Raw genomic sequence first — 23,546 nt, forward strand, 5'->3', positions numbered from 1 at the left:
TCTTTAGTGGTGGACACTGACTCTTTTGTAAAGCACTGGCATCCTATTTACTAAAAAAAGGCAAAAAAAAAAAAAAAAGAACCATCCCCCCTGGCTGTTAAAATGCATTGCTGTTATGTGGTCAAAATGACTGACTTCAAGCGATTCCTTGGCCTCTGAAGGGAGCACGCGGGTCCTGTGGGCGCTGAGGGGCCTCGCTCGCTCTGATGCGGGCTGCCAGCGGCTCCCGCCGCGGCGGCGGTTTCGGTCCGCGAGCGCCCACCGCTCTGACGGACGCGCTTGGATCTTTGCAGGATGCTGTTACTCCTCTGGGAGCAGCAGCAGACTTGCAGATGACTTTAGAGATTTTTTTTTTTCTTCTTTTGAAATGAAAGGTTTGACACTTCTCCGCCTGTCTGCACCCGACTCTGAAACAGAAGTAACTGTGCAGCGTGGGATTTGGTTTTTCCCTCGGTGCGGAATCTGCGCGGCAGCTGCCGCAGAGACCCGTAGCGCGGGGTTAACGGCGGCGCCGAGGAGGCGAAGGACGCGGCCTGCCCGCCCGCGCGGCCCCTTTAAGGAGCCCGGGGGGGGGGGGGAAACACTCCCGTTGCTAGGAGACGGGCACGGCGGCGGCCATTTCCCGCGGGGCCGCGGGAGATGGCGGCGGAGCCGGCGGGCGCCGAGGCGTTACTGGGCGGGCGGCCGCGGGCGGCCCTCAGCGAGGGGGTGCGGCGGCCCGGGAGGGCGCCTCCGCGGGGGCGGGGCTCACTGCACCGGGGGGCGGGGCTCTCTGCACCGGGGGCGGGGCCTGCTGGGGGCACGCCCCTCGGCACGGGGGGGTCATGGGCGGGAGGGGGCGGGGAGACCACGCCTCCTCTGGCAGTTCGGGGCGTGGCTTGGCGTGGGTGGGAGGGGCCTGGTTGGGCACGCCCCTCAGCGCGGAGGGATCGTGGGCAGGGGTGGGGGAGGCCACGCCCCTGTGGCCGTGTGGGGGCGGGGCCTGCCCGTGGGCCCCCCCCCCCCGCCAGGCTCCCGTGGGGTTCCCCCGCGCGGCAGAGGAGCCCGAGGGCAGTGGGGCCCGGCGGTTCGGGGGCCCAGGCCGGGCCGGGCTCCTGCAGCAGGGTGCCCAGCGCGAGCGGCCCCGACGCCCCTCGGCAGGTCGCCTTTCCGGAGGAGACCTCGGTCAGCAGGAAGGAGTACGAGGCCGCGGTGAGGAGGCTGCAGGTGCGACGGCGCCCCGGAGCCGCGGCCTTTGCCACGGGGCTGCGCGGCGTCGCGGCTCGGGCCGAGCCCTGGTCCCCCCCGACCTCTGGTTTGAGGGGCGGCTTTCCTGTGGAAACTAGCGCGAGGCAGCGCGTCTGCCCCGTGAAAGGGCCCGCAGCTGCGGCGGGGCTTTGGGATTAGTTCTGCTTCTACGTAGCAAGTTTCAGAAAGGGTCTGGGGCTTTTGGGGGGCATCCAAACAAAAGTTTCTGGAAAGATGCTGCTGCGTTGGGCCAAGTGAGCTGCAGGATCTCGGCTGTGCTGGTTCACTCCTCCTGCAGCGGCCTCGGGAAGGGTGGTGCTCAGCCTCTGCAGTTTGTCCTCCCGCTCTCTGCTGTGCGGGGTAGGTATCGTGGGGAGAGGGTCTCCAAGGACCGTGGGTCGGACCGCTGAGCAGAGCCAGCTGCCAGCAGGCAGAGGGACTTAGGAGCCGGCCGAGCGGGAGGAGCGCAGTCCGCTCCTCCGGAGTTAGCTGGGGGCAAGGTGCTGCTGGGCCGCTCCGGCGAACGGGGAGCAAGCCGAAACCTTACCTGCGCGTGTGCCCCGAGCGGGGAAGGCACGTAAAGCTGGCCTGGCACGTGAGGCTGCTGTGTGCTTTACAGGAAGAGCAGAGCGCGCACGCAAGGACCAAAGACCTGCTCACCAAGGAATCGGAGAAGCTGGACTTTGCGCTGGGGGAAGTGGAGGTTCTGTCCCGGCAGCTCAGGAGAGAAAGGGAGATCTTTGAGAAAACGTGAGCTCGTGGGCTGGGGCAGGCTGGAGTTGTCCCTGGGTCTTTAACAGAGACAGCGAGTGCTGCCTTGCCTGCAGCTGAGCTGGGGGAGGTGGCGCATGACCTGACTAGCGATGGAGCAAACCACCTTAACCCAAACTTAGCAGAGATCAGAGGAGGTTTCAGACTGAGCACAGCTATAGGGGGTTTTGGCTCAGGTTCAGAAAACAGCTTGCAGGCAGAGCCTGTGTTCCACTCCGTTTCTGTACCGCTCCCTGCACAAAGAGATTTTAGACTAGACTAGACCCCCCCTGTGTATTATGGCTGGAAGAAAAGCACATTCATCCTCAGCAGGCCAGATGCTGCTGCTGGCAGGACTCCTCCTGCTCCGGGGTGTACTGAACCTGGGGCTGTGCTCTGAGAGCTGGAGGCTGAAACTGAAGTCTCAGAAGATCAGACCTTTTAGGTTTCCCCTGAAGCACATCCCCTCGAGTCTGCACGTGGCTTGGGCGTCTTTCCAGTGCCGCTGCCTTGTAACGTGATCAATGGGCAGGCAGGAAGGCGTCACTGTAAGTCCTTGAGTGCTTGCATAGGCTTAAAGGCCTGCCCAAGCAGATCACTTTGCAGGGTCAGCCTGGCCCAACCAAGCTATCCGCATCTGCCCTAGGAGTGCACATCAAATACTTGAGTATCAAAGTGCTTGGGATTTCCTTTCAAAGCTGCTAGCATGTTTCAGATGTCCAGTGAACCTTGGAGGCAGCTTTGAAAGCTTCTGCCAACTTGGGCTTGTATTTCCTACTCTTCCGGAGTTGCAAAGTGTAGCTACATCTTGGGAGAGGCACATTCTGCCTTCAGCAGCCACTGATCGCCTTCATCTTTGTCGCCTCTGTTTCAGGCTTGACAGCATTAAGAGTAAAGCACTTACTGAACTGACACAAAAAGACAACTTAATAAACAAATGCAATGGTAAGTCTACCAGGCACCATGCTGGCTTAAGTATAAATGTGAATCAGGATTTAAATCAGGATTAGCAAGTCTGACTCTTTGATTTAACCGCATCCTGCTGTAAGAGGGGCACGTGCAGGGATTTTCCTCAGCAGGCCTCCAGCAGCTGGTGCAGACAGGGATGGCTGCATGTGGGCACGCTTCTCTGCCTCAGGCCACCACATCTCAGGTCACCACCTCCTTCCCAGTGAAAGTGCAAGGTGGAGATGTGGTCTAGGTTCCCAGGCCAAGGAGTAAGCAGACCAGCAGGTAGGACAAGGCTGATTGCTCTTCTCTGGCTGGGAACAGAGCTTCACAACGGCTGAGCCTGCCCTGCTGTTGCAGCTGGGGAGAGTTGGTCTCGCAAGGCTGCACGTGACACGTAATGTGTCTGACTCCGGTGAAGGTGCTGTGAGATGTAAAAGCTCCTGGTTGGGAACTCTGCGCCACATGCTTTTTCCCAGGCAGAGCTGTGCTCTGCTCTGCAGGGCAGTTGTTTCCACAAGGGGAGTTGGATGTGAAGGCCCTGGCCCTGCTACTAGGAATCCCCCCTTCAGCTCTGCCCTCGCTGTGCAGTCCCAGACCTTCCCGGGAGAAGGAAAGGGGCTGCCTGGGGGCCGCTTGAAGGTGATCTGAAACAGGGAGGTCTCAGCAGTGACCTAGCTCTTCGTCACCATCTGTGCCAGCCTGCCTGGGCTCCAGAGCACACAGCCCTGCCTTCTGCAGGGGGAGCCGTGAAGCCAGCTCCCACCGGGAGGAGGCTCGTGGCGGGAGAGCTCAGCCTTGATCCAGCTGTTGTTGTGCTGTATGCTTAACAGCCTGCTCCCCTCACACTCCAGTATGTGCTTCATGTGGGGCCGACAAGCAGCTATGCTAGAAAACAGAAACTCACATGCAAAGTAGTTCAGGTGAACGTGCAAACTGCAGGCCTGGAGCAGACATCATGTGCTCTGCCATCTGTGGGGTTAATCTCCACTGAAAGCCAAGGCAAAGGCACACCCTCCCCCAACTCTTCTGCTGCAGTTTTACAGGCTGTTACCCTAAATCTTTGTATCTTAGTGGTTTGTAGGAGGATGAGCGAAGTTGCTGAGACCCCCAAGCATCTCAGCCTTGGCTTTCCCTCTCTTTTCTCTGTAGAAATAAAAAGCTGCATTGTGAAGCAGGAGGATGTGCTGAAGGACAAGGAGAAGGAGATCCAGGCACTGCACCGCTGCATTGCCCAGCAGAAGCAGACACTCAAGTGCGTATCTTGCCAGTAAGTTGTTGGCAGCCTCAGGTGTTGGCAGCCAGCAGGTGCTTGTCCCGGGTGTCAGGGCAGTCACACAAGACTGTCCAGCCTGTTTGATCCCTGTTTTAACAGCCTACCAAGAAAGGTGGGTTATGGCAGTCTTTGGGTTGTTTTAAGAAACCAGCTAACCCAGCAATCCTCACTCCAACTGCTTCTCTGGACAGAGGCACGTCAGTCCCATGGGATGTTTTTTTCTCCCCAGCTGAGTAAGAGGCCATCTCAGATCAGCAGAACATAGAGGAGGGAGTGGGTTTGGATGCTGAGACCCCCCCCCTTGATACCCACCCACGTGCTTAATGCTTATAAGTCAGAAGGGCTAGCAACTCTCATCTGAGGCCTGGTCCGAAAGGCTGCATTTCTTTAGCATATTGCCCCTCAGGAAGGTTCTGTGACATCCTGGTGGAAAAACCAAGTTTTTCCTTAGAGTGGGCCTGTGGAGCAAAGAATGAGGCCTCAGGTGTACTGGGCTAAGCACTCTGTATCCTGTCTCCATCAGTGCTGAGAGGGGTGCCTGGGAAAGAGATAAAAGCCAGAGCATGTGATGGTACTTTCCAGCCACCCTGGCAGCCTCCGGTATTTTCTTGCCACTTGTTGCAGCTGTTTAAACAGTGACAGTTTCATTTTTGGCAGGACCCAAGTGTCCGAGTTAAAGATACAGAAGCAGCAAGAATTGTACATAGCTCAAGTGCTGGAAAAGAAGCAGAGGAAAGGCTTCAAGTGATAACACAAGAAGTTCCTCTAAATCTACATAGCTTGAGATACACACACTCACTGTCAAGACTGCAGGACCTGTAGCGGACAATACAAGGACCTTTCTCTTCACCCAGCAGTACTGGCTGTGTTGGAACAGCCTCGTGCAACAGGCTGTGCAGATCAGCCAGCTACATATGCATCCTGGAGGCAGCTATCCCCGGCAGTCTTCCCTCCAGGTGCATCACATCCAGTGAAACCTGATCGTCAGGCACAGTGCGTTCATCCCCCTGCGGCCGTGACCCCCCTGCGAGGCGCTGAAAGCAGAAGCTGATTATTTCACCTCTGACACTGTCCTGGACAGAGCCCAGCTGGCTGCGGGGCTTAGTGTGCACCACTGGGTCTGAACTAGTGCTGCCTGTGCCAGTCTTGCAGTAAGAACATGTTTGCAGTAAGCTACAAGGCTCTTTCTGCATTGGGGTTGACAGCTGGGAAGGAAAAAGCCCTTCAGTCTCACAGCAGGGCTGCTTGTGCTGTGCTTGCCCCTCAGCACAGCATCAAAACCAGTCTGCTGGGCGGCCAAGCCTTGCCAAAGCTGTACCCTGCCTGTGGGGAGTACAGGCCGTGTAGAGCAACAGAGCCACTGCAAACAAATGGTTTTCCCTTATCCAGAGCAGTTTCGCCTTCGCCAGCCCCCACAGCTGGTTCCCCCTGTGCCTTCCCTTGGGCTCCTTGCACCCTGAGGAGGCTGACGCCCGGTAGGACACCAGTTGTGCTGCCTGCCTTCGGGAGTAAGGACCCCTTTACCCTAGCGTGCCCCCCGCCGCTCCACCAACATCCGCAGGCTGCTGATTTAGTGGCATCGACAACTCCAGTGCCCCAAACGCAGGGGGAAAGCGGGTCTGCACTCCTCACCCCAGGTCTGCTGGAGACAGCACAGCACAGCAGACCCCGCTGTCATGCAGACCCCTTCTCCCCTAGGTTGGGGGGGGGGGCCCTCAGCTCCGAACGGTGCTCGGTGCCCCAAGCACCGTTCCTCCTGCCAGGAAGTGTCTGGGCTGGCTTGGCACGCTTGGGTGCTCGAGCATTACGGGAAAGCATGATCTGGTCTGTGCACCAAACCCCCTCTGCCCCCGAGCACAAATCCCACCGCAGGACGAGGCCACGGCAGCACAGGCAGCTCGGCCCCCTGCCTGCCGAGCGCTGGCTACGCGTGTCCCTCCTGGCACCGTGTCAAGGCTGGAGGCGGCAGTGACTCAGCAGGCGCCTGCCAGCGCGGCCGGGCCCACGGCGCACAGGGAGCTGGCCCCGTGGGGCCGAGCGATGCCGATGCCGGCGTGCAAGGTGAACGCTGGCACGCTCCGAGTCCCGGCACGTAGGGGTCGCCGGTAAAGCCCTTTGGCTCCAGGTGATTGCTCTGCAAAACCCATCAGCGACTGCTGGGGCTGTGCAGAGCCACCGCGCCGGCGAGCGCTGGCCACCGCGCCGGCGAGCGCTGCATGGCCGCGGCGGGTCTCCGCTCCCCGCTGCTGCAGGAGGCCATGAACGCTACCAGGGGAGCTTGCACTCAGCAGCAACGGGTTAAACGGCAGGGCGGTTATTGAGTAAAGATTTTCATGCCTTTCTTTTCCTTGCCAAGGTTTAAATTTAGTCTCTGTGTGAACCCAAACGACTTGGGCATCAGGTTGCTGTGGGGCTGGCAGCGCCGTGCAGCACCTGCTGCTGAGCCTTCACTGCCTCCTGCTTAAAAAAAAAAAAAATCCCTCCAAAGGCAGGCGCCGAGCTGCACCGCCAGCCGTCGGGGCTGGCAGGCTGCTGGCTGCGACGCGCGGAGACCCTCGCACCGCGCTCAGCGTCCCGGCCACTTGCTTTGAGCCCCCCGAAAAAGGCAATCCGTAACCGCCCAGCTTCCGCGAGACCTGGAGGCGTTCGATGCCCGGTTTGATTTCAAGCCTTAAATCTGCTCCCTGCAGCTTGCTCTTAGTTTTGGGGAGGCCTCGGGTGGCTGCCGCTTGGGGCCGGGCTGGCAGCGCTCAGGGCGGCCCCGAGGATGGGGAGACCCGGTCCCCGCGGCGAGGCGGGCGGCAGGGACGGAGCGGGAGCGTGGCGCCTCCGGTCTCCCTCTGCACTGGGAAACTGCACGGCATGGCCCGGGGCGAGCGCCGGGTGCCTGCGGCGGGTGTAGGGGGGTCCTGCGGTCACCCCAACCCATCGTGCCAGGGGTGGGTGGGGGGCGTGGGGACGCCCGGGCACCGCTCGCTGGCAGGTTTGGGGCCCGGCACGTGCCAGCAGGTACAGCAAGGCTGGCGCTCCTCCGGCCAGGGAGCGTGCATCCACCCCCACGGATTTAATATTCCCCCCCCTTTAATGCAAGTGCCCCGGGGGGAGCGAGGGGCTCAGGAGCAGGCGGGGAGGTGCGCGGTGCGGCCACTTGGCACCCCTCCGCGCTGGGGCTGGCGCTCGCCAAGGCGCATGTGATTGAGGGGCTGCTCTGTGGGATGACGGATTAAGCGGCGGTTACGGAAAGCAAACCAGAAGGTCGAGCTGTCCGGCTCGGGGGAAGTGGCCGCGCACGGGGCGCAGGAGGATCCCTCTGCGTGCCTGGCCCCACGTGGCGCCCGCCCACGCCCGGCGGAGCCGCCGACATGATCCCCTGCGGGACAAGAGCCGCGGGCGCGCCGTGCGGTGCCGGCCCGGCCGCCGGGCTCCCCGGCCGCGAGGGCGAGGGGCTCTGCGGCGCCCGCGAGCGGCCCCAGGCCAGCTCCGAGGAGGACGGCCGCCCCGTCGGCCTCTCCGGGGATGACCTCCCCAAGAGCATGTCCGACTCCTCCGTCTCCTCCTACCACTCGGCCCTGTGCTCGGAGGGGACGGAGACCTTCAGCGACTGCCTAGAGTCCCTGGAAGAGGAGGGAGAGGGCCCGCCGGCCGCGCCGCCCGCCGAGGACGGGGGCCGCCCCGCGCCGGCCGAGGGGCCGCCGGGGAGCCGCCGGGCTCCAGGCGGTGCTGCCGGCAGCGCGGCCGGCGCCCCGGGTGGCGGGGCCGGCGGCCGCCCGCGGGAGGAGAGGACCCGACAGGTTCAGCTGTCAGTCACGGCTAAGAATAGCGCGGCTGCCGGGCACGGGGGCAGGATGGGTCCCGGCCGAGGGGAACGGCAGCCCGCCGCCTCGGAGTACTCGGATCAGCCGTCACCGTTCAACGCGGAGGGACCCGGGCTGATGTTCTGCAACGCGCACAAAGCGAAGAAGGGCGGCCGGGCCCCCGGGGGCGGCAAGCCGGCGTGCGCCCAGCGCGGCGCGCTCAGCGACTCGGACGAGGCCGACAGTGAGGTGCAGAAGCTCACGGCGCGGTCCTTCCGGAGCCTCTCGGGCCCCCACGGCGGCTACCTCGACATGTACAGCTCCCACACCTCCTCCAGCCTCTCCAACTCCCTGTCGGAGGACAGCGGTGCCATGAAGCGGTGGCCGACGTGCGGAGAGCCGCTGGCCGTCCACGCCAGGGCCGCCTGGTCCTTCACCACCACCAGCCAGGCCCCGGACAAGGAGCTCGGCGGCGGCTTGCCGGGCAAGGAGCAGTTTGAGTGCGTCGATGTTGAGCTGGAGAGCAACGATGCTAAAAAGGGTCACTGCAAAAAAAGGACCGTCCCCAAGCGCCAGATCCAGCTCAAGAGAAAGGAGAGGAAGGAGGCAGGTTTTGTCCCCTGGAGCGACTGCTCATCCCACCAGGCCCTGCCGCCGCCCCGAAAGGAGCCGCTGGCGAAAGGCAGGACCATCAGCGACGAGTTCAGGATCAACTACAAGCAGTTCATGAAGACGGCGTCGCTGGATGATACCCACAGCAAGACCAGGATGGCCTCTTGCCTGGTTAAAAACGTGCTGGCCAAAAAAATGCAGTACGAGCAGAGGATTAAAATGGAGCAGAGGGCGCTGCGGGGCAGCTCGACCTCGTCGGGACCCTCGTCCGTGGGCACCGACCTGGCAGGCGACTGCCCCGAGGGCAAGTCGAGCTCGCTGTCCAAGTCGGACTGCAGCTACTCGGCGGAGGACGTGCGGGGCCCCCCGGGCGGCGGCGAGCGGCCCGCCAAGGGGGTGGTGCTCACCGAGCAGACCAGGGAAAACGTCTGCAAGCTGAAGACGACTTTCAACGAGCTCAACGAGCGACTGAAGTACCAGGAGGTGATGCAGTGCCAGCGGCTGCCCGCGGCAGCGGCCACCGCCGGCCCCGCGGCCGAGTCGCCCGGCGGCGGGAGGGAGCCCGCGGCAGAGAGGAAGGACTGCGGGAGAGCCCGCGGCCCGACCGAACCGTGGCACGGTGACAGGAAGGCGCCGGCCGCCGGCCCGAAATTCGAGAAACCGCAAAAGCCGTGGCCCAGCTTGAGGCAGCGAGCCATCCGGCCCGGCAAGCCCGAAACGCTCCCCTTCGAGCCGAGGAGCCTGGGGATCCCCGAGGCGGCGTCCCGGAGCGTCTTCACCTCCAGGACGCAGGAGCTGAAGCTGGTCCCGCAGAGCCGGCGGGAGGAGAAGCCGCCGCCGGAGCCGGAGGGCAGCTCCGAGGGGCGCGCCGTGGGCGGCCCCCGCCGGCCCCCCGCTGCCCGCTCTCCGGAGGGCCCCCCCCAGCCTGGAAATAAGGGGAAGGGGCAAATCCCTCAGCCCCGGGACGTCCGCAAGCTGGTGAAGAACACCTACAGCCTGTGCTTCAAGCCGGCGGGCAGCCCCGCGCCCGCCCCCGCGGGCAGCGGCGCCGGCGGCCCGAGCCCCCCGGCGGGGGAGCCTGCCGCAGCCTCCCCCCTCTTCATACACTGCACGTCGGTCTGCCGCAAAGAGCCGGTGCCAGCGATGAGCCGCGCTCATAAAAAAAGCCCCCAACAGCCGGAGGACGGAGACGCGTTGACAGTTCCCGGCCAGGAGCCAGCCGAGGCACGTGCCGCCGGCCCCGCAAAGCCGCCCGAAAGCCGGCGCTCGGCGCTGAGGGGCTCCCCGATGCGCCTCACGAGGATGGAGTCCACGCGGAGGGCGGCCGGCGGGCACGAGGGGCCCCCGGGCGGCAGCGGAGACCCCGGCGCCCACCGCGAGCGCAGCGAGCTGACCCTGCCGCCGGTGGCCAGGGCGGCCCCGCACCTGGAGTCCCACCTCCACATCCAGGTCGGCCCGCCGGCGGTGGCCGCGGAGCGGGCACCTGGCGCCGCCGCGGCTCCCGGCCCGGCCCCGCGGGGCGCTGCGCCGCGCCGGGCCGAGCCCTCTGCTCGGGCTGCTCCCAGCTCCGTAGCAAGCAGGGCGGTTCTGCTGACAGAGAAGACCGTCCTCTTCCCACCTCCAGCAAGTGCCGCGGGGGAAGTCGAGGGGCACCGTGATGGCACAGCCGCAGCCGAAGGGCCCGACCCATGGCTGCAGCAGCCCCTCAGCAGCGAGGGCAGTTTTGGGCCCACTGGGGCTGGCAGGGTCTCCGAGCCGGGACCACCCCCTGGAGGCAGCACACCTCCGCAACCCGTGAAACCAGCAGCAATAAGCGCCCCAAAGCCGTTCACAACCGAGCGTCCCGTGAGCAGCGCGGGTCCCCGGGAGGCCGAGAGGGAAAGGCCTGACGCGGGGAAGCAGCCGGGCAGCTGGGTGGTTTCAGCAGGGACCGGCTTGTCTCCAGATGGCGTTGGCCCCACCACTGCGTTTCAAGTGAGGGAGGGCAGTGAAGAGGCCGGGGTGCCCAAAGGGCCTTCTGTCGCCCCAGCGCCACTCGCTGGCAGGCTGCCAGATCAGAGGGAGAGCTGGGAGCATTTAGTGAAGCAGCCAGGAGCCAGCGAACAGTATTTTACGGCTACCCCCATGGAGAATACAAACTACTTAACAATTCCTGTGAAAGCCTCCAAATCCACCCCAGCACCAAAGCTGCCTCCGGTGCCCAGCACTTCCTTTGGGACCCCCTTGGTCCCCAACCCAGCCAGCACATCCTTCGGGACCCCCTTGGTCCCCAACTCAGCCAGCACATCCTTCAGACGCCCATCAGCCTCCAAACCGGTCAGCACTTCTTTTGGATCTCCCTTGGTCCTCAACCCATCTAGCACGTCATTTGGGACCCCCTTGGTGCCCAACCCATCCAGTACATCCTTTGGGATCCCCCTGGTCACAAATCCAGTCCCTGCTTCCCTTGGACACCCATCAGTTTCCAAAGCAGCCAGCACATCATTTGGGTCCCCTTTGGTCCCCAGCCCAACCATGGCTTCCTTTGGGTCACCTTTGGTCCCCAACCCAGCCAGCCTTCCATCAGTGGGCAGTGTGTCCCTCCTGCCAGGTGGGGAAGCCCCAGGGAGCAAACCCAGCCCTGAACCACCCCTGCCCCAGGCCTCCGAAGGCCAGGCCACTGCAGAGCGTCCAGGGGCCCAGTCCCAGCCTCGCCTCGAGGACGCTCCCCATTTCCTAAGGAGGACCGACACTGCATCACCGAGCAGTAAGAGCACACCAAGCCCAACCAGGCCCTTTGCTCCCCACTTGTCCATGCACCGAAAAATGCTTGTCGATCCCGACAGCGGGAAATGCTATTATATGGAGCCACCAAGGCAGCCTCAGCTGAAAACACTCTACGACCCTGAGACAGGGCAGTACCTCGAGGTACTGATCCCACCAGTGCCCTTGGCGTCCCACACCGGGCTCTACCAGGCTCCTTTCAACCCGCTGGTCATGACGCCAGGGGTCTACGGGCCACCCTATATGCCCTACACTGGCTTCCCAGGGCTCTCAACACCCCAGCCGCTCGCCGCCGCCTCCCCAGCGCACCCCAACCCACAGAGCCAGCCGTCAGCGGCCGAAAACACCATCTTCCCTGCAGCCTTCAGCCCAGCTCCCAAGGGTGAGGGGCCCCCAGCTGCAGCGGGCCCCGACTGCAGCTACCTGGACAGCCTGTATTACATCCCCACGGGGATGCAGGCCAGCCCCAGCCCTGGCCCCGGCCAGCCCCCCACCAGCGGCAGCCCGGCCAGGCCTGAGAAGGGACCACTGCTTCGGATGTGATGGCCTGCAGCTCTTGGATGGACATGGCACACTCATGCTCAAGCATCTATACTTTAAAACCTGACCCTGATACAAGTCAGCATCTGTACCTAAGCCTCGGTTGGAATTGCCTTGGAGGAAGAAACCCCATGCCCATGCATGAGCTTGTAGAGCACCCGCAGGGGCACAGGCCACCAGCTGGACCGGATAGATTTCTAATAAGAACAGGGGGGAAAAAAAGGTATTTTTTTACAATCTATTACAGCATGAGCACCTGGCAGCCCTGGGGTCCTGAAGTTGTGGGAGCTCAGCTACCACTGGCAAAGGGACCAGGATGCACGGCACCCACTTTCCTCTGTAGGGCTGTCCTGTCCCAAGGCGTGTCCCAGGCTGTGATCACCTCCTAAGGGTGCCCAAGGCTGTGATCCTCTTCCAAGGGCACCCCAGGCTGTGATCTCCTCCCAAGGGCACTCTGGGCTGTGATCCTCTCCCAAAGCTGCCTCGGGCTGTGATCCCATCCCAAGGGTGCCCCAGGCTGTGATCCTCTCCCAAGCATGCCCTAGGCTGTGATCTCCTCTCAAGGACATCCCCAGCTGTGACCCCCCCACCACACACACCAAGGGTGCCCCAAGCTGTGATCCCCCCTCCACCCCCCCAAGGGCACCCCAGCCTGTGATCCCCTCCCAAGGGCACTCCAGGCTGTGACACCCCCCCCCCCCAGGTGTCCCAGTCTATGACTCCCTCCAAGGGTGCCCTGCGCCAGGCTGGGCTGGTTGGGAGGTGCTGATGGCCACGGGCTGAGCACTGCACGCTCAGCACCCATGGGCAGGGGGTGGGGGGCGGCGGGGTCAGGGCCAGGCAGGGCAAGGGGGTGGCTGAGTGCTGCATGTTTGCTTGCTGCCCGCTAAGGGACGCTCCGGGAGGAGGCCTGGTGGCTCGCTGGGGAAACCACGCACGAGCATTTGGAAATGCACCGAAGAGCTCAACGAGGGGGTGCACAGGCGGGGGGGGGGGGGGGAGGAGGTTAAAAGCAGGTCCCGGGAGATGCAGCCTTACAGCCCTGCAGCTCCCTTCGTTGGACGAGGCAAGGAAACGTCCGTGCCCAGGGAGGTGGGCAGAGCTTCACCTCCAGCGCAGCTCAGCCCTGAACTGCCTTGCGGGGAGCCCATTTGCAAAAGCGCTGCAAAGCCGCGGGGCAAAAGCTCGGCTTGGCTCTCCAGCCCCGTGCCGGGGCAGCTGGGCACCTCCCGGGGCTCTGTTTTGGGGGGCAGCGGGATGGGGCAAGCCGGGAGCCCGCAGGTCTCCCACGGCGCCGCGGGGCCCGGCCCCTGGACGTGGCAGGCTCTCGCCCCGCTCCGTGCTGCTTTCCTCCCCCCTGCCCGTCGCGCTGACGTTGCCGCGCTCTTCCCCGTCCCGACGCGCTCCCCAGAGAGCCCCCCGCGGGCAGCACGGGCGCCTGGGCGGCGCTGGCGGAGCCGGGAGAGGGGCTCAGGCCCACGAGCGAGCGGGGGCCTCGGCCACGCCGCAAAAACCCTTCCCCGCCGCCGGCTGCGCCGCCGTTGTCTCGTGCGCCCGGGAAACGCCGCGTACCGCCGGGAAAGGTGGACAAAAAAAAAAAAAAAAAAAGAAAAAGAAAAAAAGAAAAATCAGCCAGGCAGCAGCGCAGCGCCGGCAGCCGCTTTGTAACGCCGAGGTCGCACGGGGACCGCGACGGCCCGGCCATCGACGGCCCGGCCGCCGCCAGCTCCTTCGAACAAAGGAACCTTTCTCTGCCACAGATAAAAACGCGGAGTTTTCCAAGAAAAAAGGAAAAAAAACAATAAAAGTGATGAGATAACTTTGAAAGATGTTATTCATCGTGTGCGTTGCCTGTAAAAGGGGGGAGCATGGGGGGTCACCTCGGGCCCGTCGGGGGGCCTGAGGGGCGGCTGCTCTCCGGCCTCGGTATCTTGGGGTACCTTGGCCCCCCGCAGCGCGACGGCGCAGCCCCGGGAGAGCCCTCGGGGAGCAACAGGAGCGCGGGACGGGGCCCCCGCCCCACCCCGGCAGCGGCCTAAAGCCCCGCCGCGGCGTCTCGGCTCCCGCTAGCGCAGCCCCGACGCCGCGTCAGCCGCCGCTCTCCGCCGGGAAGCCGCCAGGGCCCGCTGGGGAGGAGCGGGGGCCGGGCGGCCGGATGCAGGTGCCACGGCCGCGCGCCGGCGCCTGCTCGCGGGCCCCCGCGGGGCTTTATAGCCGCCTTCCCCCGCCCCAGCCCCGGCGCTTTCGCAGGCTCCCTGGCAGGCAGGATGCGGCCGCTGCTGGCGGCCTGCGTGGCCCTGAGCTTCCTCGCGGGGAGGAAGGCCGAGGAGGGGTGCGGCGGCCCCCCGGCGCCCGCGGAGCCGGCCCGCTCGGCGTCCTCGCCGCGGCTCAGCGCCGAGGAGGCCCACTCGGCCCACATGCCCGAGCACCTCCGCTGCGACGCCTGCCGCGCCATCGCCTTTCAGGTGGGCTCTGGCGGGCAGGGGGCACCCCACGCGCGTCCCTCCCCCACCCCCCGGACCATGGGGCCGCCTGCTGCTGCGGCCAGCCTGGCGTGGGGCTGCGGCGCGGCCGGGCCGCCCCGGGGAGGCACCGCCGGAGGGTAAAACCGGCTCATGCAAAGCGGCGAGGCCGGTGCACGGCTGCCCCAGCGGCCTCGCCGGGCCTGCAGCGAGCCCTGCTGGCTCCCCGGCCCCCTCCGGTTCCTCCCGCCAGCGTCTCGGTGCAACCGAGGGCACCGGCGTGGCACGGCGATGGCCGGAGCGGGGCCAGCCGCCGCACGGGACGTGCGTGCCCCTTCGGGCCACGGGGAGGCTGAGCGAGGCGGGTGGGCGGGCAGGAGGGGCGCCGGCGGGGCCCCCGCGGCCTCCGTCGACCGCGCTTTTCCCCCTCCTTCGTGCCCAAGATCGGGGAGCACCTGGGCAAGGCCGAGTCCAAGCCGTCGCCCAACAGGAAGGCGGGCGCCGCGCTGCGCGAGTCCGAGTACCTGGAGGCGCTGGAGAAGAGCTGCTCGCGGAGCTGGGACGAGTGAGTCAGCCGGGGGTGCGCGCCCCCCCGGGCCCCTCCGGCGGGCACGCGGGCGGCCCTGGGGGCGGTCAGCCGGCCGCCAACCCCGCGTCTCTCCGCAGCTACGGCGTGTTGGAGACGAACGGGGCGAAGCGCCTGTCGGGGCCGGGGCTGCTGAGCCAGGAGCCCATGAGCGTGATGATGATGGGGGGACCGTGGCCAGGCAGGTGAGCCGGGACGGCGCGGGGCGGCGTGGGGTGGCATGGGGCAGCGCGGGGCAGCGCGGGGCAGTGCTCCGGCGACGCTCACCTCTCCCCTTCCCTCCCGCAGGTTGCACAAGATGTGCCACAGCTACGTGGGCGAGCTGGGCGAGGAGCAGCTCTACGGGGCGCACCGCCGCGGGCCCGCCGCGCTGGAGGAGCTGCTCTGCCGTGGCGCCAAGGGCGCCTGCGCCGGGCTGCCCGGTGCCAAGGGCCCGCCGCCGGCCCCCGCCAAGGCGCGGCAGAACGAGCTGTAGCCCCGCACTGGCCCCGGCACGGCCCCGGCGGAGGGGGTGTCCCAGAAAAACAACAACAAAAAAAACCAAGTTTCCCTCCTCCCTCCATCAACGTGTGGCTCTTTCGGAAGCGCCGGGGCTCAGCGCCGCTCCAGGGAGGTCGTGGGGGATAGAGGAGCCATCTTGGGCCAGCTAGCACGGCAGAGGGAGGCTCCCGACGCCATCGCGCAGCCCTCGCTTTGCCGTCAGCCGTGGCCTGTCCCCGTGTCCCCGCCGGGCCGGGCCGCCCCGGCCTGACGGCTGTTCCCGCTGGCGGAGCGCCGGGATCCCGCCGGCAGCCTGCGCCCGGCGCCTCGGCGGGCACGGTTAATGCTTAATGCGCCCTTTGGACGGGTAGCGGGCGCCGCTCGCCCTGCAGCCCGGCCCGGTGCCGGGGGCTCGTCGCCGTGCCCCCGGCCCGGCAGCACCCGCGGGGGGCGCGGATGCCTCCGAGCGTGCCGCGCAGCGCAGGGAGAGCCCCAGCGCCGCGGGCGATGCCGGGCCGAAGGAAAGGAGTTAATAGCTGATCTCCCCGAGGGGCAGAGCTCGCCCTCTTTCACAACCGGCAGCCAATGGCCGCCTTACAGATCGCCGCCCCGCACCATGTCCGAGGTGTTGACTAAAGTCCTCCACGCGGCCATAAAACCCGCCATTCGGCGACATCCCCCGGCCCGGGCGGCACTGCCGGAGGATGGGGACCAGCTCGGGGGACCTGCGGCAGCCCCAGGTGAACCCGGAGTGCCCTGGCGGCGGCACGGCGTGCCCGCGGGGCGGCGGGCAGGCGGCGGGGTGCCAGCCCCCAGGGGAGGCCGCCGCGGAGCCGGGCGGCCCGGAGCAGCGCGGCGGCCCCACGGGGACCGGCGGGGGCGGGCGAGGAGCGCAGCCCCGTTCCCATAGCGCGCGCCCGGCACACCACCAGCTCAGGCTCCCGCCTCTCCCGCCTCTCTCCCGGTGCCAGAACGGCGACGCGGCTCCCGCCGGCGCCCCGGCCGCCCCCGAGCGTCCCCAAGGCAAGGAGCCCAGGGTGAGTAGGGCACTGCTGGCCGCCGCGGCGCCGGGGCTGGCGCTGGCCCAGCCCAACCCGCCGCCCCCGGCGCTCAGCCCTGCCCCTGCGCGCCCCAGGGCCCCGCGCCGGCCGCCGGCCGCCCCGCACCGGGCAGGACGGGCTTCGATATGATCTACAAGATTGAGGACGTGCCGCCCTGGTACCTCTGCGTTCTGCTCGGCTTCCAGGTAAGGCCGGGCCTGGCGGTCCCCAAAAGCGGCGCCTTCGTCCCCGCCCCTGTTGCCCCCTCTGAGCCGCCCCGCCGTCCCCAGCACTACCTGACCTGCTTCAGCGGCACCATCGCCGTCCCCTTCCTGCTGGCTGAGAGCCTCTGCGTGGGCAAGGACCAGTTCACCGTGAGCCAGCTCATCGGCACCATCTTCACCTGCGTCGGCGTCACCACGCTGGTGCAGACCACCGTGGGCATCAGGTAGGGCCGGCCGGGGAGGTGGCGCGGCGCCGGGGAGGCGGCGGGGGGCCGCGCAGCTTCCCCCCTTGCCGCCCCAGGCTGCCCCTCTTCCAGGCGAGCGCTCTGGCCTTCCTCGTCCCCGCCAAATCCATCCTGGCCCTGGAGAAGTGGAAGTGCCCGCCGGAGGGTAAGCGGCGGCGGCGGCAGTGGCGGCGGCGGGGGCGGCGGGGGCCAGCCGCTCACCTCCCACCTCGGTCCCCAGAGCAGATCTACGGCAACTGGGCCTTGCCGCTGAACACCTCGCACATCTGGCAGCCGCGGATGAGAGAGGTAGGGCGGCCGCCGCGGCCAGCGGGCGCCCGCCGGGCCGCCGCCGCCGCCGCCTCACCGCCTCGCCTCCCTCTCTGCCGCCGCCCGCCAGATCCAAGGCGCCATCATCGTCTCCAGCCTGGTGGAGGTGGCCATTGGGCTGCTGGGGCTGCCCGGGGCGCTGCTCAGCTACATCGGGCCGCTCACCGTCACGCCCACGGTGTCGCTCATCGGGCTCTCCGTCTTCCAGGCGGCCGGCGAGCGCGCCGGATCGCACTGGGGCATCGCGGCGCTGTACGTGGGGCTGCGCCGGTCGCGGGCGGGCGATGGGGCGCGGGGCGCCAGCGCCGCGGTGACCCAGACCACCTCACCACCACCCCCCCACCATCGCGCAGCCCCTTCCCGGCTTCTTTCCGCCGGGGCGGCGCGCGGGGCTGAGGCGGGGCGGCGGGTGCGAGGGCCGCCGCGGCGCCGCCCCGCTCGGGCCCGTCCCTGCGCTGCTGCAGCAACCGGCAGCAAACACGGCCGTCTCCAGCCGCTCCAAGCCAGCTCTGGCTTCTCAGCACTTTCCTTTAACCCTTTTTTCCTTCTGCCGCCGCTGCGGTTGGCGACGGAAACGCGTGCCAGGCAGAGCCCACCAAATGAGGGGTGCCCAAATACGCGGCCCACTGCGGGGGACAGGTCCCCCCCCGTTTTGGCTCCCTCCCGGTCCCTCCGCATAGGCGGCCCGCTGGCACCCATGTCCTGCTCGGTGCGGAGGTGGCGCCCGAGCAGCCCTCCGGGACGTCTGCTCTCCCCAGGTCCATCTTCCTCATGGTGCTGTTTGCCCAGTACCTGCGAAATGTCACCCTCCGCCTGCCCGGCTACCGCTGCGGCAGAGGCTTCGTCCTGCTCCGCGTGCAGATCTTCAAGATGTTCCCGGTAGGAGCCGCCCCGGCCGGGCTCCGAGGGCCCCGGCGGCTCGGCCCCGGCGCCGGCGGGCGAGGGTGCCGCCGCGGAGCGGCTCAGCCCCAGCCTCTCCCCGCAGATCATCCTGGCCATCATGGTGGTGTGGCTGCTCTGCTACCTGCTGACGCGCGCCGCCGTCTTCCCCAGCCAGCCCGAGGCGTACGGCTACAAGGCGCGGACGGACGCCCGCGGGGAGATCCTGTCCGTGGCGCCCTGGTTCCGCGTCCCCTACCCGTGTGAGTGCCGGCCCGCGGGCGCCCCGCGCCCCCCGCCAGCCCTCCCCTGCCCGAGTCCCTGCAGGAGGTCCCCGCGGCACCGGGAGGGACACGGGGACCAGCACCCCGGGGTCCCGCGGGTGCCCCCCGACTCACGCCCCGGTCCGCTCCTCCGCCAGGTCAGTGGGGCCTGCCGACGGTGACCGCCGCCGCCGTGCTGGGCATGTTCAGCGCCACCCTGGCGGGCATCATCGAGTCCATTGGGGATTACTACTCCTGCGCACGGCTGGCGGGAGCGCCGGCCCCTCCTGTGCACGCCATTAACAGGTACGGGCACGCGCTCCCTCCAGCCTGCGCTCCCTGCCGCGGGAACGGTGCTTTGCTCCCCGGCAGACGCCCGGGTCCCACCTCCAGGTCAGGGCCTGGCCGGAGCCCGAGCGAGCCCGGCTGGAGGCGCCCCTTTGATCTGTTTTCCAGGGGCATTTTCACAGAAGGGATCTCCTGCATCATAGCCGGGCTGCTGGGAACGGGCAACGGCTCCACCTCCTCCAGCCCCAACATCGGCGTCCTGGGCATCACGAAGGTACCGCCGGGGCGCGCGCAGCCACTGCGAACCCCGGGGACGCCCCAGGGAGAAGAGGCTGCCGCAGGGCGCTCGCTCAGCTCCCCAGGGCAAGGGCTGCTTCCCGCTCGGCGCCTGGGCTCTGCGGCCGTAAGCCCTTTCCCCCGGGTCTGCTTTGGTAGACGCCGTTCTCCCTTGGGCTGGCCCATTGCTGCTGCTGCTCCTCGTCACGTTGCCAGGAGGGTTTAGGTCTTTTCTCACCCAGAGCAGCACGGGGGCTCGGCCAGCACAGAGAGGAGCAACCTGCTCTCCGAGCACCAGGCTGTTCCTATTTGAAGGATGTCAGAGAAGCATCGATACAACAACCCTCTGCATGCTCGCTCGCTCACACACTAAGAGGAGAGCAAACACCCAGTATCATGACCCCAGCCAATGTCTTTCTGCAAGACGTTTCTTTGCAGAGTGCTTTGAAATCCAGGGATTACCCATGCTCTGCAGAGCCAGCTGCAGTGATGAAGTGTGGATGGCCAGCAGCCAGCTCGCCTCAGCTCACTGCAGGTTCTTCTGCGCAGGTGGGAAGCAGAAGAGTGATACAGTACGGCGCTGGGATCATGATCGTTTTAGGAACCATCGGCAAGTTCACCGCTCTGTTCGCCTCGCTCCCAGACCCGATCCTCGGAGGGATGTTCTGCACGTTATTCGGTAACCACTCCACAAGTACCCGCTTGTACGTCAAACCCAAACTGCCGTTAAATCCCAGGGCTTTGACGGGTCATTTCCCCCGGGATTCAGGCACTGCTAGGCCGTGCTGACAAGCGACGGAGCAGCCTTGTACGATAAGCCTGAGAGATGCAAACCTGCATTTGAGAGGCGGCTATCTGACGTGTATTCAAATTGTCAGGGAGGGTCTCAGGTTTAGCTGTTGCCTTCCCTAACCAGTCGCGGGCGCTGCGCTGCCGAACCACGATCCCCCTGGGGATAGACACAGTCCGCATACATCACTCCGCTCAAGTTTACCTCCCGACTTCGGTGAGGTTCTCGTTAGCGGAAGCCGGGTTTTGTCGCTGTGCTGCTGCATCACACGCAGCTCGAGGCAGCACCCGCAGCCAGAGGGGACGGCACCCTGAGCAGGGCTCGGGGCGCCCACCGGGCTCAGAACCAACTTCGCAGCCTTTATGCCGGAGCAGACAAGGCTGCCAGCACCACCACGGCACGTTCACCTCCAGCAGAGAGCTGGAGGGGAGCAGGCCACAACCATAGGCAATTTCTGCAACAACTGCCCAGCTGCAGCCTTGTTTCGCTCGCGCAGCCACAGAGGCAGAGGCTGGCTCAGGCCTCAGCAGAGCAGCAGGCAGCCGCACCAGCCCTCTCTCGGGTGCGGGCTCCGTCCTCCCCGGCAGGGCTGCCACGAGGCTGAACTTCCTCTGCTTGCAGGCATGATCACAGCCGTTGGCCTTTCCAACCTGCAGTTCGTTGACATGAACTCCTCCCGCAACCTTTTTGTTCTGGGGTTTGCGATGTTTTTTGGGCTGACGCTGCCGAACTACTTGGATTCTCACCCCAACGCCATTAACACAGGTACACCTCCCCTGCTGAAAGCCTCAGAACGTATTTTACATTTTCTGTTGCCACCGCAGGGATCACCTCCTCTACCAAATTCTTGGTTCGATATAATGTTTAGCGAGAGAGGAACGCAGATCTCTCAGGCACTATGAGAGCACCCTGGGTAAGCCATGATTAATAAGGCACATCTTAATCACGACAGAATTACTTTAGGAATAACACCCAGCTTCCATGGGAACATCACGGGGATTTAAGGCTCTTGTCATGCTCAATATTAGATCTAAGTCCTCGTTAGATGGTTTTTGTTCACAGCTGTTGGTTTCCTCCCCCTTTGATGCCTGCCTTTAACAGCCCTGGCCACTCCAGCAAAGGCCTTGCTCAGTAAACCACACTTTAAAGAACATTTAGAAAGCAGAATGAGAGTTAAATTGGGACAACAGCTACGAGGTAAGGTTTATTGCACCTGAAACCCAATCTGATACAAGGGGAAAGGAAGATCTTGCAAGTAGATGATGACATCTTTTAAAAATCATTTAACTGACCTGGGACTAAACATGAACATGCCTTGGTGAGGATCCTAATGGTGTCACAGAGCTCAAGTGCTCAGCAGCCACCAGCCCTCTCTGCAAAGCCCAGTTTCTCTTTTCTTTTTAGACAGTGCTGTCTCCTCCTCCTCCCATGCTCTGCAGTAAATGACTGGTCTGAACTCTTCTAGGTGTCCCTGAACTGGACCAAATATTGACAGTGCTGTTGACAACAGAGATGTTTGTTGGGGGGACCATTGCCTTCATACTGGACAACACCATTCCAGGTAAACTGCCCAGGAGCCACGGGGACAAAACAGGAGGGTTTTATAGCACACTAACAGCTGTTGCCAGACCAGCTGGCACCCAGGTCCCCCCTCTTCTAGTGTACTTGCAGCCGACTCCATTTTCTTCTTTTTTAAAATGCTGCAAGAGACTACTGGGAGGCTGCAGGTACCTTCGCACTTAGCAAAGCCCCACCGCAGAGACCCTAATACACACACTTCAGCAGGTCTAAGTCAGGGCACCTTTCCAGAAAGCATCCCCAACAACTAGATTTTTGCTAGTTATCGTTCCCTGCTCTAAGCCCTTGCACTGGGACAAGCAGAGGTCACTACGCGAAACAGCACTGGGGTTTGTGGTAAACAACAGATCTCTGCAATCGCAGCAGATGGCTACGCATTAGCAAGTCACTACCACAGGTCGTTTGGGTCAACGCCACGACAGATTTTCTTATTCTCTTAAGGAAGATGATGCCTTTATAAACGCCAGTTGCTGAGGCTGCTTGTCAAATGCGGCATTGCAAACAGCATTCAGCTCTGGAAGGGGAGAATCCCGTCTCCACAGTTGTGCCTTTGCAAGGGACTTGAGGAGCAGCCAGTAGTTTGTTACTTTTCAGGAACCTACTTTGCTGTGCTGCACCCGCGCCAGCAGCGGTGCCCTGCAGCCCCTGCACCAGCCAAAGCTTCGTCTCCCCTTGCAGGGACACAGGAGGAGCGGGGCCTGGTTCAGTGGAAGGCCGGAGCGCACTCCGACAGCACAACAGCAGCAAGCTTGAAAAGCTACGACTTTCCTTTTGGGATGAACATTGTGAGAAGAATCTGGTGGCTGAAGTACGTGCCAATTTGCCCAGTCTTCCGAGGATTTAACTCGAGAACAAAGAAAAACTGCGATTCAACCGAAAACACGCAAGATAACACCGACAACCTCTCTGTATGTACGAAGGTCTGAACCTAGGGCAGGACGAACACCTTCTGCTGGACTGCTACTAGACTCGCATCTCAGTTCTCCCACAGGTTGCTAAAGAAAGGCCAGGATAGAAAAGCCAAATGAAACTGCTGAGAGAGCCCAGTGTAGAGCTCCCCCCAGGTCACATCAGAGCAGCATTGCTGCAGGGCTTCCAGAACCCCATCAAGTCCAAAGCCAAGGCTGCTTCTGCTCGTCTCCAGAACAGGACTAGGGACATTCAGTTGCCTTTCGGGAACATCACTAGCCTGTTTTAGCTAAAAACAGAACACAAACTCCACAATGAGAACTCCTACAGACAGTAAAGCTCCTGAGGTACTGGCCTCAGAACCACCACCTCTGTGTAATTTCTAACTCGAACTTAAGCTGGTTTTAAGACTTGTTCAGAGCTTTGCTGAAGTTCATTAAATATGGTCAGAGCTAGCGAGAACTTGCAAGGCCACTAGTACCAGCCAGAATAGTGAATAGCCACCCAGGGCCAAGAGTTTTCATGCAATAGCCTTGACTTTAGCAAGGTTACTCTGTGGATTAAGCTGGCTCTGTGCAGAGCACAGTATGCAGACCAACCACGATGGAGCATTAGTACGTCTACTTTAAAATTATGCATTAAAAAAAAAAAAAAAAAGCCTATTTGCCACATGTTTTCACTGCTTTCTCCTGGATCATTTCCTCATCCTTTCTGCATTTTTGAAGGCATCAAAAGCTTACAGATGGGGACTGCTACACAGTGTAGCTCACAGTAGACATCCTCTCTTCTAGACTGCCAAAAACCAGACATGACACAGCTGAAGTTACTTCAGTTCTAGCTGACTCTTGCTAGTCAGTGAGCTTGTCTCTGAACTCTAATCCAGAGGGTGAGGTGGAAAGCAAGAGCTTCTGGCAAACCAGTTCTGCTGCTGAGGATGCCAGAAAGTTGGCTCTATCCCCAGCTGCTCCAGTTAAGCGCTGCCTCATGACTTGAACAGCCGGACAGTTTTCAGTAGTGTGCACAAAAGACAGCTGGTAGCCTCAACACAAGGGCTAACAGAATTGAGCCCGTTTTCTGCAGTGGATCTGACCTGTGGGGGTTAGCAACAAAACCCAAAGCTGAAAGGAGCACTGTATTACCCCATCCTAGTCTGCAAACACGAGGCAGGAAAGAATTCAGGCCTAGGAACCCCTAAAAAGCAAAGCGCTCGCTGCTCTGGTTTTACTGCTCCGATTCCAGTACAGGAACAGATACCTACCAAGGGATCATGCAAAACAGCTCATTAAGCAGACTTCTCCTGCAGAAGA

The 23,546-nt window shown here is 63.8% G+C and overlaps 4 protein-coding genes across 5 annotated transcripts; all 4 read left to right on the plus strand.

Moving 5' to 3' along the window:
• The first annotated feature begins 639 nt into the window (after positions 1–639).
• Positions 640–5,734, plus strand: SPATA24 (spermatogenesis associated 24). The gene is made up of 6 exons (XM_062587697.1): positions 640–708; positions 1,039–1,206; positions 1,847–1,977; positions 2,852–2,922; positions 4,078–4,180; positions 4,859–5,734. Exons 1-6 carry the CDS (start codon positions 640–642, stop codon positions 4,947–4,949), a joined length of 633 nt encoding a protein of 210 aa, XP_062443681.1. The 3' UTR covers positions 4,950–5,734.
• Positions 5,735–7,563: 1,829 nt separating this feature from the next.
• Positions 7,564–12,754, plus strand: PROB1 (proline rich basic protein 1). Its single transcript, XM_062587698.1, has 3 exons — positions 7,564–8,403; positions 8,458–10,093; positions 10,205–12,754. The coding sequence occupies exons 1-3, from the start codon at positions 7,564–7,566 to the stop codon at positions 11,911–11,913; spliced, it is 4,185 nt and encodes a 1,394-aa protein (XP_062443682.1). The 3' UTR covers positions 11,914–12,754.
• Positions 12,755–14,170: 1,416 nt separating this feature from the next.
• Positions 14,171–15,520, plus strand: MZB1 (marginal zone B and B1 cell specific protein). The gene is made up of 4 exons (XM_062587521.1): positions 14,171–14,375; positions 14,816–14,937; positions 15,039–15,143; positions 15,247–15,520. The coding sequence occupies exons 1-4, from the start codon at positions 14,178–14,180 to the stop codon at positions 15,431–15,433; spliced, it is 612 nt and encodes a 203-aa protein (XP_062443505.1). The 5' UTR covers positions 14,171–14,177; the 3' UTR covers positions 15,434–15,520.
• A 218-nt stretch (positions 15,521–15,738) lies between these two features.
• SLC23A1 (solute carrier family 23 member 1) lies at positions 15,739–22,256 on the plus strand. 2 transcript variants are annotated; one of them, XM_062587326.1, is made up of 16 exons: positions 15,739–15,745; positions 16,135–16,178; positions 16,410–16,475; positions 16,553–16,684; positions 16,769–16,926; positions 17,004–17,092; positions 17,168–17,235; positions 17,327–17,508; positions 18,015–18,135; positions 18,242–18,398; positions 18,557–18,704; positions 18,855–18,960; positions 19,512–19,641; positions 20,374–20,517; positions 21,218–21,313; positions 22,009–22,256. In XM_062587326.1, the coding sequence occupies exons 2-16, from the start codon at positions 16,143–16,145 to the stop codon at positions 22,254–22,256; spliced, it is 1,881 nt and encodes a 626-aa protein (XP_062443310.1). In that variant the 5' UTR covers positions 15,739–15,745; positions 16,135–16,142. The 2 variants fall into 2 exon arrangements, with proteins under 2 accessions (XP_062443310.1, XP_062443311.1); XM_062587327.1 differs by lacking the exons at positions 15,739–15,745; positions 16,135–16,178; positions 16,410–16,475 and having other exon boundaries at positions 16,625–16,684; positions 17,168–17,240; positions 17,320–17,508.
• Positions 22,257–23,546: the final 1,290 nt, after the last annotated feature.

The sequence above is a fragment of the Rhea pennata genome, chromosome 14 (assembly GCF_028389875.1).
Source record: "Rhea pennata isolate bPtePen1 chromosome 14, bPtePen1.pri, whole genome shotgun sequence".
In the NCBI taxonomy this organism is placed as follows: Eukaryota; Metazoa; Chordata; class Aves; order Rheiformes; family Rheidae; genus Rhea; species Rhea pennata.

Excerpts from the sequence above, each read along its gene's own strand:
- SPATA24 (XM_062587697.1), top strand. The coding sequence starts at position 640 with ATGGCGGCGGAGCCGGCGGGCGCCGAGGCGTTACTGGGCGGGCGGCCG. Across the intron at positions 709-1,038 it reads GGGCGGCCCTCAGCGAGGGG|AGGAGCCCGAGGGCAGTGGG; the intron begins GTGCGGCGGCCC and ends CCCGCGCGGCAG. Across the intron at positions 1,207-1,846 it reads CCGCGGTGAGGAGGCTGCAG|GAAGAGCAGAGCGCGCACGC; the intron begins GTGCGACGGCGC and ends TGTGCTTTACAG.
- PROB1 (XM_062587698.1), top strand. The coding sequence starts at position 7,564 with ATGATCCCCTGCGGGACAAGAGCCGCGGGCGCGCCGTGCGGTGCCGGC. Across the intron at positions 8,404-8,457 it reads CGTGCGGAGAGCCGCTGGCC|GAGCTCGGCGGCGGCTTGCC; the intron begins GTCCACGCCAGG and ends GCCCCGGACAAG. Across the intron at positions 10,094-10,204 it reads GGCCGCGGAGCGGGCACCTG|AGAAGACCGTCCTCTTCCCA; the intron begins GCGCCGCCGCGG and ends TTCTGCTGACAG.
- MZB1 (XM_062587521.1), top strand. The coding sequence starts at position 14,178 with ATGCGGCCGCTGCTGGCGGCCTGCGTGGCCCTGAGCTTCCTCGCGGGG. Across the intron at positions 14,376-14,815 it reads GCCGCGCCATCGCCTTTCAG|ATCGGGGAGCACCTGGGCAA; the intron begins GTGGGCTCTGGC and ends TTCGTGCCCAAG. Across the intron at positions 15,144-15,246 it reads GGGGGACCGTGGCCAGGCAG|GTTGCACAAGATGTGCCACA; the intron begins GTGAGCCGGGAC and ends TCCCTCCCGCAG.
- SLC23A1 (XM_062587326.1), top strand. The coding sequence starts at position 16,143 with ATGGGGACCAGCTCGGGGGACCTGCGGCAGCCCCAG. Across the intron at positions 16,179-16,409 it reads GGGACCTGCGGCAGCCCCAG|AACGGCGACGCGGCTCCCGC; the intron begins GTGAACCCGGAG and ends TCCCGGTGCCAG. Across the intron at positions 17,093-17,167 it reads GTGGAAGTGCCCGCCGGAGG|AGCAGATCTACGGCAACTGG; the intron begins GTAAGCGGCGGC and ends CTCGGTCCCCAG.